The sequence below is a fragment of the Rhinolophus sinicus genome, chromosome 17, assembly GCF_057876585.1.
Source record: "Rhinolophus sinicus isolate RSI-liver-muscle chromosome 17, RSI-T2T, whole genome shotgun sequence".
Lineage (NCBI taxonomy): Eukaryota > Metazoa > Chordata > Mammalia > Chiroptera > Rhinolophidae > Rhinolophus > Rhinolophus sinicus.
In genome coordinates, this window is record NC_142517.1 from 59,839,623 (window position 1) to 59,855,458 (window position 15,836).

A 15,836-nucleotide genomic window follows, 5' to 3' on the forward strand; every position below is an offset into this window, starting at 1 on the left:
CTGTGAGCTAGTGTACGTAAGGCCCTGGGAACAGCACCTGGCATAGACCCTGCTCAGCGTAGGTAGGTCACTAGTATGCCAAGGTACCTCTTTATTTCCTGGGCCAAGAGAGACCCTAGTTCCTTATCATTCTGGGGCATGTGACAGTTGTTTCCTGTGTAGACCTCTCCAGACAAAAATCTCTCATCTCAACTCTCTGACCCCAAGGCCATTATAGGAAAGGTTCATTAAGCATTTAAAATAGAGCCAATGTCAGCAGATGGAGCGATTTCTTGGATATTAGAAATCATTGTTCATCAGGAAAAGGTTCATCCTCCCTTTTACAAGTGAGGAATCCATTGCTCAGAAGGAACCCCAGGACTGACCCTCCTCGATTATAGGGATTGGCAGGAACCTCTCTTATTACTGGAAACTCTCAGCCACCCCCACCCAAGGGGGCTGCCCTGATATCACCCCAGCCAGGGCCCTTCATCCCCTGAGTTGCCCAGCACTGGGGGCTTTTTGGGCTGTTCCTGACAGCCAGTTGTCCCAGAGGGTGGAGGCCTTCCCCAGGGGCCTGGAGGCTCCAGGCTGCTCCTCCCTGCGCCCTCTGGGCAGGCCCAGCCCCACTTCTGACTTCCCTTCTGGCCAGTGCTGGAATGCCCAGCCCTCCCTCTGTGTATTTTCTCTCTGGGTGGGGGCCTGGGAGCTGGAAACCCTGTTCACATCCTCTCCCCACCCTCCCTTTGGAGGGCCAGACTCACTAGGGCTGAAGCCAGAGAGGAGGCTGTGGTCTGGGGAAGGCTCCCAGCTCACTGCCGAGAACTCCTTTGGGAAAGAGAAGCTGTGCTGTGGGCGGTGCCTGGGGCGGCCTCTCCCAAACCTATCACATTTCCCCTTCCGTCTTTCCGGTCCATGATCAATACCATCCAAATCAATACAGCCCAGGTCAGTTCAATTTAAAAACATTTTTTTTTCTAACAATTTTTATTTTATTTTATTTATTGGGGAATATTGCGGGACAGTATGTTTCTCCAGGGCCCATCAGCTCCAAGTCATCGTCCTTCAATCTAGTTATGGAGGGCACAGCTCAGCTCCAAGTCCAGGATTCCCACCATCCCATGCAGGAATTGAACCAACAACCTTGTTGTTGAGAGCGCACACTCTTACCAACTGAGCCAGCTGCCCCTGCAGAAGCTCAGCGGCAGCTCGTTGTCTTCAATCTAGTTGCGGAGGGCGCAGCTCACTGGTCCATGTGGGAATTGAACCGGCAACCCTGTTGTTCAGAGCTCCAGCTCTAACCAACTGAGCCATCCGGCCGCCCCTAAAATATTTTGTGGAGCATCTATAGTGGACCAGGATTGTCATGATCCAGTTCAGTGGGAAAGGCCAGTAAATTGGGACTTGGTACTGCTTGGACTCCAGCTGGACTCCAGGCGAGTTTACTGATCCATCTTCAGTCCTCTGTGCGTGGCTTTGAGCAGCTGGCTTCCATCTCTGTCCTCCAGTTTTCTTAGTTGTTAGAATCAGTCAATGACTTAGACCGTCAAGTTTTCATTATCTGCACTAATGGAGGGTACCCATGACACTGAAATAATGGAAGGCATTATGCCATTACTTGTAATTCATAATTGCTTTGACTCATTAACATATTAAACTGTAGTAGGGAGCTTGTCTGAGAGTTTGGGAATGCGCATTGTGTCAGTAACCACAGAGAAAGGGAAGGGGCATTAGGGAGGTAGAGGGCGGTGCTGACATGCTCTGGAAGCCAGTTTGGGATTTTACATCTGCCATTGAAAATCAGTGGTGTATTTGGATGGTGTGTTTTCAGTCTTGAGAATGAGCTTCTGGATGGGTCACTTCCAGAATGAGAAGAGTTCTGAGAAATCGTACCCTGCTATTGGGAGTGTGGTCTGCTTCACCTGCGTGCTCATCAGGAATGCAGACTCTCACGCCCATCCCAGATTGAGAGTCAGAATTTGCATTTCAAAGGGGAAAGTGTCCACCTACAGTCCCGCTGAAGGCAAATGTGGCAGAACCATGGTATGAACCCACGTGTCCTAACTCTTGGTCCTGTCACAGTTTTTCCCTGAGATCTTCAGGACCCTTGTTCTCTGCCCCAGGGAGGAAGAGAATAGCCTGGATTGCCCCCAAATCCATGCTCTTTGGGCTCAGTTTGACTGGATGCATCCTTCCTTCCTGTGACCTGTGGCTGCCTCATTCATTGCATCTCCCAGGGGTGAACACCAAAGCCCAGAGGAGGAAAAACTCCACTGACCAGCCCCGGCGGCCAGAGGCATGCTGGGTTTAACTGCCTTCTTTGTCCACCTTACACCGGCTGGGGTCAGGCAGTGTCTAAATGAGTGAGTGTGGAAGGGCTGTTTGGGCAGGAGCTCAGTGGGGCACTTAGTGGCAGGAGGGGCCCTGGACACTCCCTTTCTTCCCCTTTTCACTGACCTCTCTATGTCAGGCTGTTATTTCAGACTCATTGGCCCTTCCCCCAGGCTGCAGTTCTCTGTCCTCATGAGGTGATGTCTCAGGAGTGGCCAAGGTAGAAGGGGACTCCAGCCAGACTATCCTAAGTTCCTGTCCAGCTCCACCGTGGAGGAGGACGTAAGGGGGAGCCGTGTCATACGGCATAGTGCTTGGAAAAGGCACCCAATTGTGTTTCCCTTAGGGCACACCCTACTGTACTTCCTCCTGCTTTGGTGATGCTCAGCTCATGCTTGGTGGCCTTCTCTTGCCCTGCCGGCGCCCTTCCCCCCGCCCCACCCCAGGTGCTGTTTGGGGGTGTATGTCCCTTCCCAGAACCTCAGCCTCTCCTTTCCTTTTCCTTGTAAGTTGCTCTTCCTGTGATCTCCCAGGCCCAGACTGCCCTTTGGGTCTGGCAGTGGGCCCCTCCCTGCCTTCCTCTCTCCCGGGCCCTTCCTCCACTCTTTCTATTCCTGGTTGGACCAACCTCTCCCATTGTCCATTCCCAGGAAAGGGCTGTCTTGCTGGTCAAAGGGTTGGGGACGGGAGCCAAGAAGAAAGCCAGTGCCGGAAGCCACCCCCCCCCACCCCACTGGGAGCCTGTGGCTCCCAGTGGGGTGGTGGGGCCCGAGTGCCAGGGTCAGTTTTAGAAATCTGGCTTTCTAAGTTAGTCAGTGGTTGCAATCTGACATCCACATGCGGGAGCTGATGACTTCCTGACTGCCTGTTCTAATTTCAGCAGACCTCAGTGCCTGGGGTGGCAGGGGTAGGGGAGACACAGGTGCCATAAAGAGTTTCCTATCAGTGGCCTTACCACAGGGTTTTGGGGCACAGCCTAGCCCTGAGCGAGCTGTGCTTTGTCGCAACTTGTGACCAAGGCTGACTGCCTTTGGCCGAGGCAAGGTAGATGGGGTCCCAAGAGCACCCCTTGGGAACAGACAGTAGACCCACAGAACCATAGCCCACTGGTGGCATCCCAAGAAGCTGTGTTACCCTAATTCTGGGAGGAAAGTCCAAGCCTTTCTGCAGACAGACCTGCAAATGTCTTCCCTCTGCCTGTTCTTGCCTGGGTTTTGTTGTGATTTGTTTTCTTTGTTCTTTCTAAAAGCAAATGGGGCCAAAGTATGTATGTATGTATGTATGTATGTATGTATGTATGTATGTATTTATTTATTTATTTTGGATATAGAAAGAGGTCAAACCTAGTTGCATTTACATGCAGAGGCTGTAGGCACTGGGCATCCCAGGCCTTTCAGATTTGGAAGCTGTTGAGAGGACCCCAACCTGGCTCCCCCATTTTACCAAAGCAGAGGAGTTGAAAGGCTTATAGAAGCAAAGAAACAATTTTTAGAAACCTCTGGGGAAACAACTCTGGGATGAGTTGCAGAGAGATGGCATCGTTGATGGAAAGCATTGAATTCAGACAGACCCGGGATCCAGGCTGGGCTCTGCCTCCTAGCTGTGCAAGCACCAGCCACTCACATACCCCTCAGCCAATGGCATTCCACAGGGTGGGCCCCCTGCCTGCCCCCAACAGATGGAGAAAGGGGGACGCTGTGATCTCTGGGGATGCTCCGTAAGGTCGAAGGGAACCCGTGCTGCATGCATCTCTGTGAGGGAGGGCAGTGCCAGGGCCCGGGGACTGGCCTTCTGGAGGAGAGGCAGTGGCTGTAATACAGGCAGCTCTGGCTGTGTGATGTTGAACACGATTCTGAGCCCCGTTTCCTCACCTCTGCTTGTAGGGCAGTGGTGAGAATCAAGGATGACATTGTAAAGGACTTAGTGCCCAGTGATTGGCATGTTGGAGGTGCTCAGTAAATGGCCGCTCATCATTATTCTCAGGAGAGAGGTCACCGTGGGATGTCCTTGGGGGACCTGCATAATCTCTGCACACAGAGAGACTTGGCATTGCCTGGCAGGGACTGCGGTATGAAGCACTGTTGGCTATGTCACTTAGGGACACTGTCCAATCCGAGGCACAGCGTGGTGACAGTCGGGTTTGGATGCCATAGGTGCACGCAAGGCCTGGCAGAACTGTCTCAGGTGCAGTCAGCCCCTAGAGTAGAGGTTCTGAACCTCAGGGTCCATTCCCCCCAGCAAGGCTTTGGAGGCCTGGGAAGCCCCCAACAGTATGCAAAATGTGCTGTCTATGGGGAGAGAGGCCATAGCTGTCATCAGAGTCTCAGATGGGGCCAGGACGACAAGACCTTTGATTTGGATGTCAACAAATCAGGCAGCAAGAACCACTGTAAGAGAACATGGCGGGTGGTATCTGCTCAGCCCAGCTAACCTCAACCCAGGCCTCAGCTAGCAAGTCCAAGCCAGTCAGAGACATCAGGGCGTGACCAGCTGGACCATCAGGTTTGGGGTGTGGGAGAGAGACCAGAGCCCTGTGGGGCAGGTGAGGGCCAGTGGGGCCAAGCCTCTGTGGGGACTGGCTGAGGATTGGGGACCTGAGGTGGTGATGGTGGTGATAGCGATGGGCCTGGAGTGTGGCAGTCACAAGTTCCTAGGAAGGTAGGGGAAGAGAAAATGAGGCAGGTCCACCGTGCAAGCCTCTGGGGCTCCTGCTCATCCATTGGAAAATGGCACATGCGAGGGGTAGGCCCTAGGTCTGTCACTGCCTGAGTGGGCTTGGTCAAAAAAGTCACAAAGTGATCTTTTTGGGCCTTCAGTTCTCTTTTGAGGGAGATCACTGCAGGATCTCACCTCGGAGTCTTTTCTGCGATCTCAGGCTGTGTTCCTCGTAGGCAGGGCTGTGGGCTGTGGGTGAACCTTCTTTCTCTCTTACTCAACTTTCTTGTCTTTTTTTTATCCTTGTTTTATTTGCTCTGTCTTACTTATGTTTTCCTCATAAACCACTGAAATCATTTTGAGAAGCAGGGGGAGAATAGATGGAAAGAAGAAAAAGATATTTGTTTATAGAAAAGCTACCTAGAGAAAGTGGGTTTACAGTTATGGGATGTTTTGTTTGTCTAAAAGATAGTATATTTTGATGTTAAGTCAATTATGCTCTTTCAAGACAATGTGGAAAATTTGTAAGCATAAAAAAAGAAATAAAAAAAATTGCTCATAATTGCATTATACAGACAACCACAGTTAGTATTTTGGTATGTTTCTTTCTAGTTTTTCCTTACATGTTTAAATTAAAACTTTTTTATTTATTTATTGGGGTGACAATTGGTAAAATTACATAGATTTCAGGTGTACAATTCTGTATTACATCATCTATAAATCCCATTGTGTGTTCACCACCCAGAGTCAGTTCTCCTTCCATCACCATATATTTGATCCCCCTTACCCTCATCTCCCACCCCCAACCCCCCTTACCCTCTGGTAACCACTAAACTATTGTCTGTGTCTATGAGTTTTTGATTCTCATTTGTTTGTCTTGTTCTCTTGTTGTTTTTGGTTTATATACCACATATCAGTGAAATCATATGGTTCTCTGCTTTTTCTGTCTGACTTATTTCGCTCAGCATTACACTCTCAAGATCCATCCATGTTGTCACAAATGTTCCTATATCACCTTTTCTTACCACCGAATACTATTCCATTGTGTCCACAGCTTCTTTAGCCATTCATCTATCGAAGGACATTTTGGTTGTTTCCATGTCTTGGCCACTGTAAATAAAGCTGCAATGAACATTGGAGCACATGTGTCTTTATGTATAAATGTTTTCCGATTTTTTTGGTAGATACCCAGGAGAGGGATTGCTGGGTCATATGGTAATTCTATTCTTAATTTTTTGAGGAACTTCCACACTGCCTTCCATGGCGGCTGCACCAGTCTGCATTCCCACCAACAGTGTATGAGGGTTCCTTTTTCTCCACAGCCTCTCCAACACTTGTTACTATTTGTCTTGTTGATGATAGCCATTCTGACTGGGGTGAGGTGATATCTCATTGTGGTTTTGATTTGCATTTCTCTGATGATTAGTGATGTTGAGCATTTTTTCATACGTCTATTTGCCATTTGTATGTCCTCTTTGGAGAAATGTCTCTTCAGGTCCTCTGCCCATTTTTCAATTGGGTTGTTTGTTATTTTGTTGTTGAGTTTCATGAGTTCCTTGTATATTCTGGATATTAGCCCCTTATCGGAGGCACTGTTTGCAAAAATCTTCTCCCATTCAGTTGGTTGCCTCTTTATTTTGTCGGTGGTTTCTTTTGCTGTGCAGAAGCTTTTAAGTTTCATATAGTCCCATTCGTTTATTTTAGCTTTTACTTCCATTGCCTTTGGAGTTAAATTCATAAAACGCTCTTTGAACCCAAGGTCCATAAGTTTAGTACCTATGTTTTCTTCTATGCAGTTTATTGGGTCAGGTCTTATGCTTAAGTCTTTGATCCATTTTGAATTAATTTTGGTACATGGTGACAAATAGCAGTCCAGTTTCATTCTTTTGCACGTGGCTATCCAATTCTCCCAGTACCATTTATTGAAGAGGCTGTCTTTCCTCCATTGTATGTTTTTTGCTTCTTTGTCAAAAATTATCTGTCCATATTTATGTGGTTTTATTTCTGGGTTCTCAATTCTATTCCATTGGTCTATGTGTCTGTTTTTCTGCCCATACCATGCTGAAATTAAAACTTTTTTTTGTATTTATACTATAAATGGTATTATTTAACATATATCATATATAACATGGATAGTTTTCTATGGTACTAAAATCTCTTTATAAGCATTTAAAGTACATCAGCCCCCTATAGTTAGACATTTAGACACCGTCGCTGCCCCCATTTTTCATTATTATAAATAAAACATTGCCAAACGTCTTTTGTCCATAAAGTTGTTTTCCAAGTTAAGGTTATTTCTTGAGAAGGACTCAGAACTGGCCTTGAGGGCTGGGTAAGCAGTAGTGTCAGTGTGAGTGTGTGCTTGTGATTGTGTGAGGGCTGCATTTTTGTTGGTCCTGCAGAGAAGGGAGGGGACAGAGGCAGGCTTCCTCCCCATCCCCGTGTGAGCCAAGTGACTCATTCTCTCATCTGTGGATCTCGTAGATGGGATGGAGGGAAAGAAAAGGCTTCCCAGTCACTCCTTTGTGGGGCCTGCAATCCCTTTGACACTTCAGACTGACCAGAGCAAAGCACTTCAGGCCTGGTGACCAAATACCTGCCTGTGTCAGGGCTGCCTCAGGGAAGGCAGAGATCACGGGAGCCTGATAAATTGTTAATATCCTGCCCGGCATGCACAGGCCTGAGCTCAGATGTGCTTTCAGACCTATGAATCATTCCAGATTGGCTGAGCTCCATTCCAAGGCAGGCTGGGCTGGTTTTCGCCTCAGAAAGGCTAGTCATGGGGTCAGCCAGCGGATAAACCTAAGTTAACTTAGCCATTATTGCATTTTTGTTAATGAGGGGAGGACCGGTTGTGAAGATGCCAAACCATTCAGAAATGTTGCTTAGTTCTTGGGATTCTAATGTCCCAGGACAAATTCTGTGTTCAGAGAAGAGAGCGTGCGACCATGATTTTAAGTCCTGACTGGACTCCCAAGGGTCCCTTGTGCTTGCTTCACTGAGCTTTCATTTTTTTTATTTTTTGAAAATATTTTTCCTATGAAGTTATGAATCTTGGAAGCCGTGAGAAGCACTGGTAATCTCATTGGCCCATCAGCGAGCGGGAGCTCTTTTGTGGATGGAAGTTCAGGGTGAAGCTAAGCCCTGAGGTCGGTGGAGGACCTACAGGGAGGAGATTCTGTCATCACAGGTCTAGGCATCGGCTGTGGACAGAGGGATGAGCGCCCACCCTCTTTGGTTGCAAGGGTTGATGGAAAAAGGGCAGGATGGGCTTCTCTCGGACTGTACTTAACAGGAACAAACCAACTCATTCTCAGAGATGAGATTCAGAAGCAGAGGCTGGATATCCTAGGTGTTCCTGAGCCCAAGAACACTTCACTGGTCTTAAAATTCCACAACCCCCTAACATGTCTATAGATGCTGTTCAAAGTGACCTCCTTTGACAAAGAAGCAAAGTGCCTGTAGGATTAAAATCCCTTGAAAAATTTCATTCAAGTCAATGTACAAAATGTTTAAAATGCTTTGAAGCAATCGGATCTGAGATGTTCCTTCTATAAAGTAATCTGTGAACAAGTCAAACTGAACGCATGGAAGCGAGATATGCCTGCAGCCAAGATCTAAGAGAAAGATTCTTTTCACAGTGACCCATATTTGCGACCTACCTGCTGTGTACCAGGTGCAGGGCTTGACTCTGGTGCACAGAGATGTGTAAGACTGAATTTCTTGCCCCAAGGAGTCTAGTCGGAGAAAGACCTAATGGCTAGTCCTGGTGCCAAGGCACTTACGATGGGGGAATTAATTCTGATAGAGTTCATATAAAGCCCAAAGGAATCAACACGTGAGACGGACTTGAAGAGTGAGCAGGACGTTGATGCTTAGACATGTAGGAGAAAGGTCTGGAAGGCAGGGGACACATGGATGGGGGTGGGATGGTGTTCTTGGTAAGAGTTGTTGGTGTGACTGTTGGGAGAGGAAAAGGCAAAGGATGAAGAGGAAATGGTGGGAGGTTGCCAGGCTGTAGAGGGCTTTGACATTCATCTTACGGAGTTTAGACTTTAGTCTGTAGCTAATGCGTTCCCATGCGAAGGTTTCTGAGCAGAGAGGTAACTTAATTTTTTAAATTAACAACAAACACATAAATATATGTTCATTGAAAGATTTCAGCTACACTGACATTTATAAGCAAAAAAATGAAAATGCTCCCATTCCCAGAGGTAACTACTGTTCTCCTTCATGTTATTTAATCTACCTGTATCTGCATATATAGATATCTTAAAGTCAAGCCTAGAAGTGGGAAGGACGATGGTTCTGTCAGACCTTCTCTCTGTCTCTCTCTCACACATACCCACACCCATACCCATGTTTTAACATTTAACGTTACATAAAATAGGACTGTAATCTAGGGAAGCCTGTGCTATCTCTTATCACTTGGCTCATTTCGCTTTCCTTTGTGTATTTCAGAACATGGTTTTGTTGGATATTCACCGGAACTGCTACAGAACAACACTCTGCCAGACTACAGCCCTGGGGAGTCCTTTTTCACTGTCTTTGGGGTGTTCTTCCCAGCAGCGACAGGTATTGTAATGTGGATTCTTTTTCAGGCTCACATTAGGGATATAAATACTTGGTTCCCAAAACTCAGAATCATAATTGACCTTTGTGTGCTCCTAGAACGTGTATCTGACTGTAGAGACGGCCTTGGCTTTGATGAAGCGTCTATCATTGAATAATAACAGTTTACCTGCTTATAATTCCCGAAGGCCTCCAACATGATTTAGTCCTCCTTAACCTCTATACTTACATATTGACACCTCTTGGGGAAGTTAATAGAGGGGACATACTTCTCTTAGGGCTGAGCGGGATGGACTCCTTAGCAGGACAAGCTGCCTTTCTACCCTGGAATGAGTGTAAACTTGGTTTAGAACTCCCTTCCCCTGTCCCCTGACCCCTGCGTCTTCTCCCCTGGGACGCGAGAAACACTACTTTCTTTTCTTGCCTCTGGGTGTGGACGAAACCAGGATCCCAGGGGCACTGAAGGAATCTCTGTATCCTACCTTCCTCACTTTCCCGTTCTGAAGTGACCCAGGAGGAGCCTTCCACTGCTGAGGTCCCCATAGAACTCTGGTCTCACCTGGCTTGGAAGGCAGTAAGCTAACATGTTGATTAAATGACCCATAAGAAATAACCATTTGCTGGGGACTGAGCTTGTCCCCAGGGCACAGACTCAAAAGCATTTCACTCTTGATCGGGCTGTGTTGATACCCTGGAGTGTTGCTGATTTTATCTCCTTCTCCTCCTCTCCTTTTCCCTCTGCCTTCCTATACATGGCCATTTCCTTGCTTGTCATCTCCCCAAATAGGATAGGGGTAGAAAAAGAGAGGAGAGGCTACTAGAAAGTAGAAAATTTAAAAGACTGTTGGTACCAAATGTTGGCAAGGGTGGGGAGAAACTGGAACTCTCCTACACTGCTGACGGGAACATAAAATGGGACTACCATTTTGGAAAACAGTTTGATGGTTTCTTAAAAATTAAATGCAAACACCCCACCATTCTACTTCTAGTGACCTACTGCAGAGAAATGAAAACATGTGTCCATATAAAGATTTGGTGTCCATATAAAGACACAAAAATTCAAAGCAGCTTAATTTGTAATAGTCCAAAACTGGAAACGACACCAATATTCATCAACAGATGAATGAATAATCAAATTATGGCATCATCATATAATATAAACTACTCATCAATAAAAAGATATGAACTACATGCAACAATATAGATGAATCTCAAAATAATTATGCTGTATGAACGAAGACAATAGAAGAGTACCTTTTACAAAAAATAAAATTATAAAATCTCCATTTACATAAGATTCTAGAAAATGCAAACTATAGAAATAGCAGACCTGTGGATGCCTGGAAATGGGGGTGAGGGAAGCAGGAGGTGGGGGTATGAGGAAATTTCGGGGGATGAAAAAAATATATTCCTGACTATGGTGATGCTTTTATAGGTGTATTTGTGTCACAACTTTTCAGATTGTTACCCTTTAAACATGTGCAGCTTATCGTGTGTCAGTTATGCCTCAGTAAAACTGTTAGAATGAAAGAAAATGAACATCTTTAATCATGCTTTCTCACTCCATCCGTTTTCTCCCTCTAGCAATGGCCCCATTTCTCTTCTCTTTGCAGCCAAACACCAGAGCTTTGTCTGTGCCACCATCTCTGTGTTCCTGCCCCCTGCTCACTCCTTCACCCTCTCCTTTTGGAATTCCAAGTCTGTCTCCCCAAGGAAATGATTCCTTCCAGAGTCATCAGTCATTTCCACGTGACTCAATTCCAGGGGCGTTAAAAATGTGCATTGTGTTTGGCCTCTAGCAGCATCCCATTGCCTCCATTTCTCTTGCCTTTTGGGGCACAGCACCCCCTCCTTTCTGGCTTGCCCATAGAGGTGCATCCTCCTCTGCCTGCCCATTAAATGTTGGGGTTCCTCAGGCTGTGTCTTCTTTCTCTGCTGTTTACTTTGGAATCTCATCCCTGCCCATTGTTCAGCGACCACCCACGAAGCTGATGACTCCCAAATTGTACCTCTAGCCCAGACTTCTCTAAGCTGCACGTCATGGTTTCAGTTGCCTGCATGACATCTTCTCTTGGGTGTCTCAGACCCAACATGTTTCAGAACCAAACCCGTCCCACCTTTCCCCCAACTGCTGCTTCTCCTCTACTCCTGACCTCAGGAAATGGCACCTGCATCCAGTCAATTGCTCGTGCCAGCAGTGGGGAGTGATTCATGATACCTTCCTCTTTCTTACCAATACCCTCCAAGTCCTGTCAGTTGTACCTTCTAAAGGATGTACTTCCTTGACTGCTGTTCTGTCTATACCACCTGATCACTCTGGTCCAAGCTTCATCTCTCACCTGGATCACTGCAGTGGCCTCCTACCTGATGCCCCTTGGGGTTTGGCCGCAGGCATGAGCGTGGAGCTGGATTTCAGCAGTGGCAGGTAGAATGTTGGTCCTCAAATCCGGGTGTGCCAGAAATAGTGCATTTCTTTGATTTTTATGAATTGAAAAGAGAGTCAGTCTCCAAGCCTTCATTTTTCCAGGATGACTGAACACTGATGTCAATCATTGTTCATTCCTCTGCCTTCCCTGCTTTTCTGTTCCAGGGTCTTAGGGTCTTACCAAGTACCAATGCATATTAGGGGACTCTGGCTATTCATCATCTGTACACAGAGCTAGGCCTTCCCATTTTCCAGGTTCATGCTCTCTGCTGCTTCGGAGCCACTTTTGGGGACCAGAAATCTGCTAAGCCTGGGAACCCTCTGCTTAGAGTCTTTTCAGGCAGCTGTAGGAAGTTGCCTCAGTAATGTGACCGGGCTAGACTCCCTCCACACTGCTCCCACAGCTTCCCTCTTTTGCCTTCCCAGACCCTGAATCTTAGTAAGAGAGGGGATGCCTGGTCTGAGGGGGGCAGGTGGTGACAAGCCAGCCCTTCAGCACTTTTCTTTTCAGGCAAGAATTAGGTTTGAAGGTGCCACTCAGTAGCCTAGAGTTTGAACTGCACTGACATGTGAGGTCAGTTAGTCCAGCGACTCTCAACTTTTTGTCTTTTAATTCATATTCGTTTTTTATAATTATACTAAAAAACTCACACTAGAAATTCTGAGATGCCTCCCTGGACCTTTTGAGGAGGATTGCTACCTAAGAGCATTAGTCAGGCTTTATTTTCGGTGGTTTAAATTATGAAAATAATTTTTGTAATTTTCCAAATATAAAATTATAATATTGAACACACTGTCTACACAGGCTTCTTTTACCCTGCTCCTCTTAGGTGATGTGCTTCCCTGTCCCTTCCATGCCCCTCAGCCCAAACAGGTTGAGAATCACTGATCTGATCCTTTGACCAACTGGGGAAAAAGGAGCACAGAGTTTCTGAAGGATTGCTAAAGATCACGCAGCTAATTAATGACCCAAGTTGGGCCACCATCCTGCTGTGGAGGGTTGCCTCCCCTCACTCTCTCTCTGTTTTCCAGGGGCCTCAATATAAACACCATAAGCAGGGTGGACAATTTGTATCACTTGGCTTTCCCCTGGCAGATGTTCTGCTAAGCTATGAATGATTGGCAGTTTCCATGGTGATGGATTTGCCAAGGATTAGCTCCGAGTGAGTCATGGCTGGGGATCTCTCCAACACCATCCTCTTCTGGAACAAGAGAACCTCCAGGCTACGGAGAGGGGAGAGGAGTTTGGAAGAACAAACACTTTAGACTCCCCACCCTGTGTCCCTATCTCTGGCCAGAGACGTATTATGTAGGTTACTTCAGAGATTTTATTCCCAAGGGCAGGAGACTTCCTGGGAAGAGTAGGCTGAAGACTAGGTTTTGGTGGCTCCTCTGGATTTAGGAATCAAGTCCTTTTGTCCTTCTGTCCTTCTGACTGCACTCCACCACACCCTGTGGTAGTGGCTGCAGGGTGGGGCCGGGGCCTTGGAGTAGACTCTGCATTTGCTTTGTTTTTAAAAGTACTTTCCTTCTCCAAGCTACACCATTGAACTTGCCCTGAAAAACAAACATCTCTCCCTATAGGATTCAATCTCTCTCTCTCTCTCTCTCTCTCTCTCTCTCTCTCTCTCTCTCTCTCTCTCTCTCTCACACACACACACACACACACACACACACACACATACATGTGCGTGCACACACACACTCTTGTGGCCACTCCAGGGATCTGAGACCACAATGCGTGGAGGAACTAGGAAACGGAAATTTACTGGGAATCATACCAGTGTGTGAAGTCATATAACCCCTGTCCCCAAATCTCAGACTTACTGGAAGGGACAAGGGCCTGTTGTGGTTGACCACACCCAGCATAAAAACGTAGCAGAGAAACCAACAGCCTTTACCAGAATGTCGAGAGTCACCTTTGGTCAATAGCCGCACTATTTCTGTGACGTCCTTGACTTCTCTGGGTCTGATGCCCTCCCCGCTCACACACACACCCCGAGAAGCCCTCTGGATCGGGGGCATCTCCAGGACCGTCAAGCCTCAGGGCCTGCCCCACCTCCAGCCTACCTCCTGCATCCCTTCCCTCCCAAGGCATGTCCTCAGTTTCCCACATTATGTCTTATGCGTGAGACAACGAGGACCCTCTAGGCCAGAATGGGGCCCTGGTTTAAGGAACAGAGAGACCCAAGTAAGGACAACTTGAAGATGGGGCTCACCTCACTTCACTCTGATGGACTTCTGAGCAGGAGCAGGAGAAAAAAGACGGGAGCTTTATATTTATTGTACATGTTTATTTTTATAATTTTATATGTAGAGTTCATTTATAATTTTATCAAAATTATTATACCTATAGTAATCATATAATTACAAATACCCTTAGTAATCATATCATTACAGTAGCTTCTCTGTCAGGCATGGTGCTGAGCACTTTAGATGGAGTCTTTCCTTTAAACCCCACCACAGCCCCACTGGTTCCAGCAGAGGCAGATTTCCCAGGAAGCCAGTGAAACCTAGGCAGGACCCCTCACTCCTGTGAGTGCCTTCTAAAGTTCTGTTCCTAAGTCTATGTTTATAACGCTGAATTTTTTTCAAAAAGTTTCAAGCCCCGTAAAACCTGGATGCTTCCATGGGTTCTATTATTAATCTAATTTGCAGATGAGGAAACAAAGGCAAGAGAAATTTCCCCAAAGTCACCAAGAAAGTAAGCGGTGTACCCCATTGCTTCCTGTGTACTTTGGAGAGAATTCTAGAAGACAGGACACCCACTTGTCTGGAGCATTCGCGACTCAGAAGCCAACACATCTCTCTTGAGTCCTGGCGTTTGTCTGTCCCAGCAGAATCTCTAAGGCATTAGAGGGTCAGAGACTTACAAGTTCTGCCTCCGAGAATAGAGTGAAGAGGGGATGAAAGATTTTTCCAGGAAGAGCAGAACAAAAAACCAGTAAGCCAAGTGTGGCGAAGTAGTGGGGTTTGGAGCTAAGGTGGAAGGGAAGGAGAAGCTGCCAGAATCCTTAGGAGCCCAAGGGACTTGTGGGTGAGGAATGGAGCCCATCCTTCCGGAGTGGATATTTATTTAATACCTACTAAGTGCCAAGTTAGTTCATTCTAAGTTTACAACAGTCATGCAGGGTAAATAATCTTATCCCTGTTTATAGATGAGGCTTAGACCCACACTGCCTCCAAACAGTATTAAACTCCTTTCATCCAAAGAAAAAAGGCAACAGATAAGATTTGGGCAACTTTAGTGCATGGATATCCTACCTTAATTAAAAAGAAAAATAATAAATCCACCAGCTTAAAAAAAGATGGAAAATAGGCAGCAGAGAATCAATTAAGCTATAAATGGAAAGAGAAAATTAAAGGTTTCTAAGGATACAGATTTGGACTGAAAAACTCCCAGGAGGAAGCTTGGAAGCTTCTTGAGAAAGTAGGTAGTCCTTTAAGAAAACACTAACAGAAACATAAAAGCTATGAAAAACTATTAGGCTTCCCCGCCCCCCGCTTCCCTCCCCCCCCCCCCCCCGCCCCCGCATACTAATTCTCATTTTCAGGAATAAAAAAGAAAATAGGGTGAGAAGTAGGATTGTAATAATAGGCAAGAAGTGAAGACTTTGATCTTTGTGTGCCATGGTTGGCTAAGGGGGCAGGGAAAAAAAGGAGGTGACCATTATCTGGCAAATGCTGGTAAATACGTGGTTACCTGACCTTTATACTGGTTATTCTAACCAAGAGCTTATTTTTGAGATCTATAAGGGATCGGTTTTTCTCCTGGCCATCCATGTCCGTTGTCAGATGAAACGTTAGAGCCAAGCCCAAACCCCCTGTCACCCACCGAAACTGTAGGCATAATGTCAAAGCTCAGGAGGCTATG

The 15,836-nt window shown here is 46.6% G+C and overlaps 1 protein-coding gene across 1 annotated transcript in view; it reads left to right on the forward strand.

Moving 5' to 3' along the window:
- SLC12A8 (solute carrier family 12 member 8) overlaps positions 1-15,836 on the forward strand; it is a 123,422-nt gene that overhangs the window by 62,123 nt on the left and 45,463 nt on the right. The window contains exon 5 of the mRNA XM_019723083.3: positions 9,427-9,540. Coding sequence (XP_019578642.3) covers positions 9,427-9,540 — 114 coding nt within the window. The remainder of the gene's footprint in view (positions 1-9,426; positions 9,541-15,836) is intronic.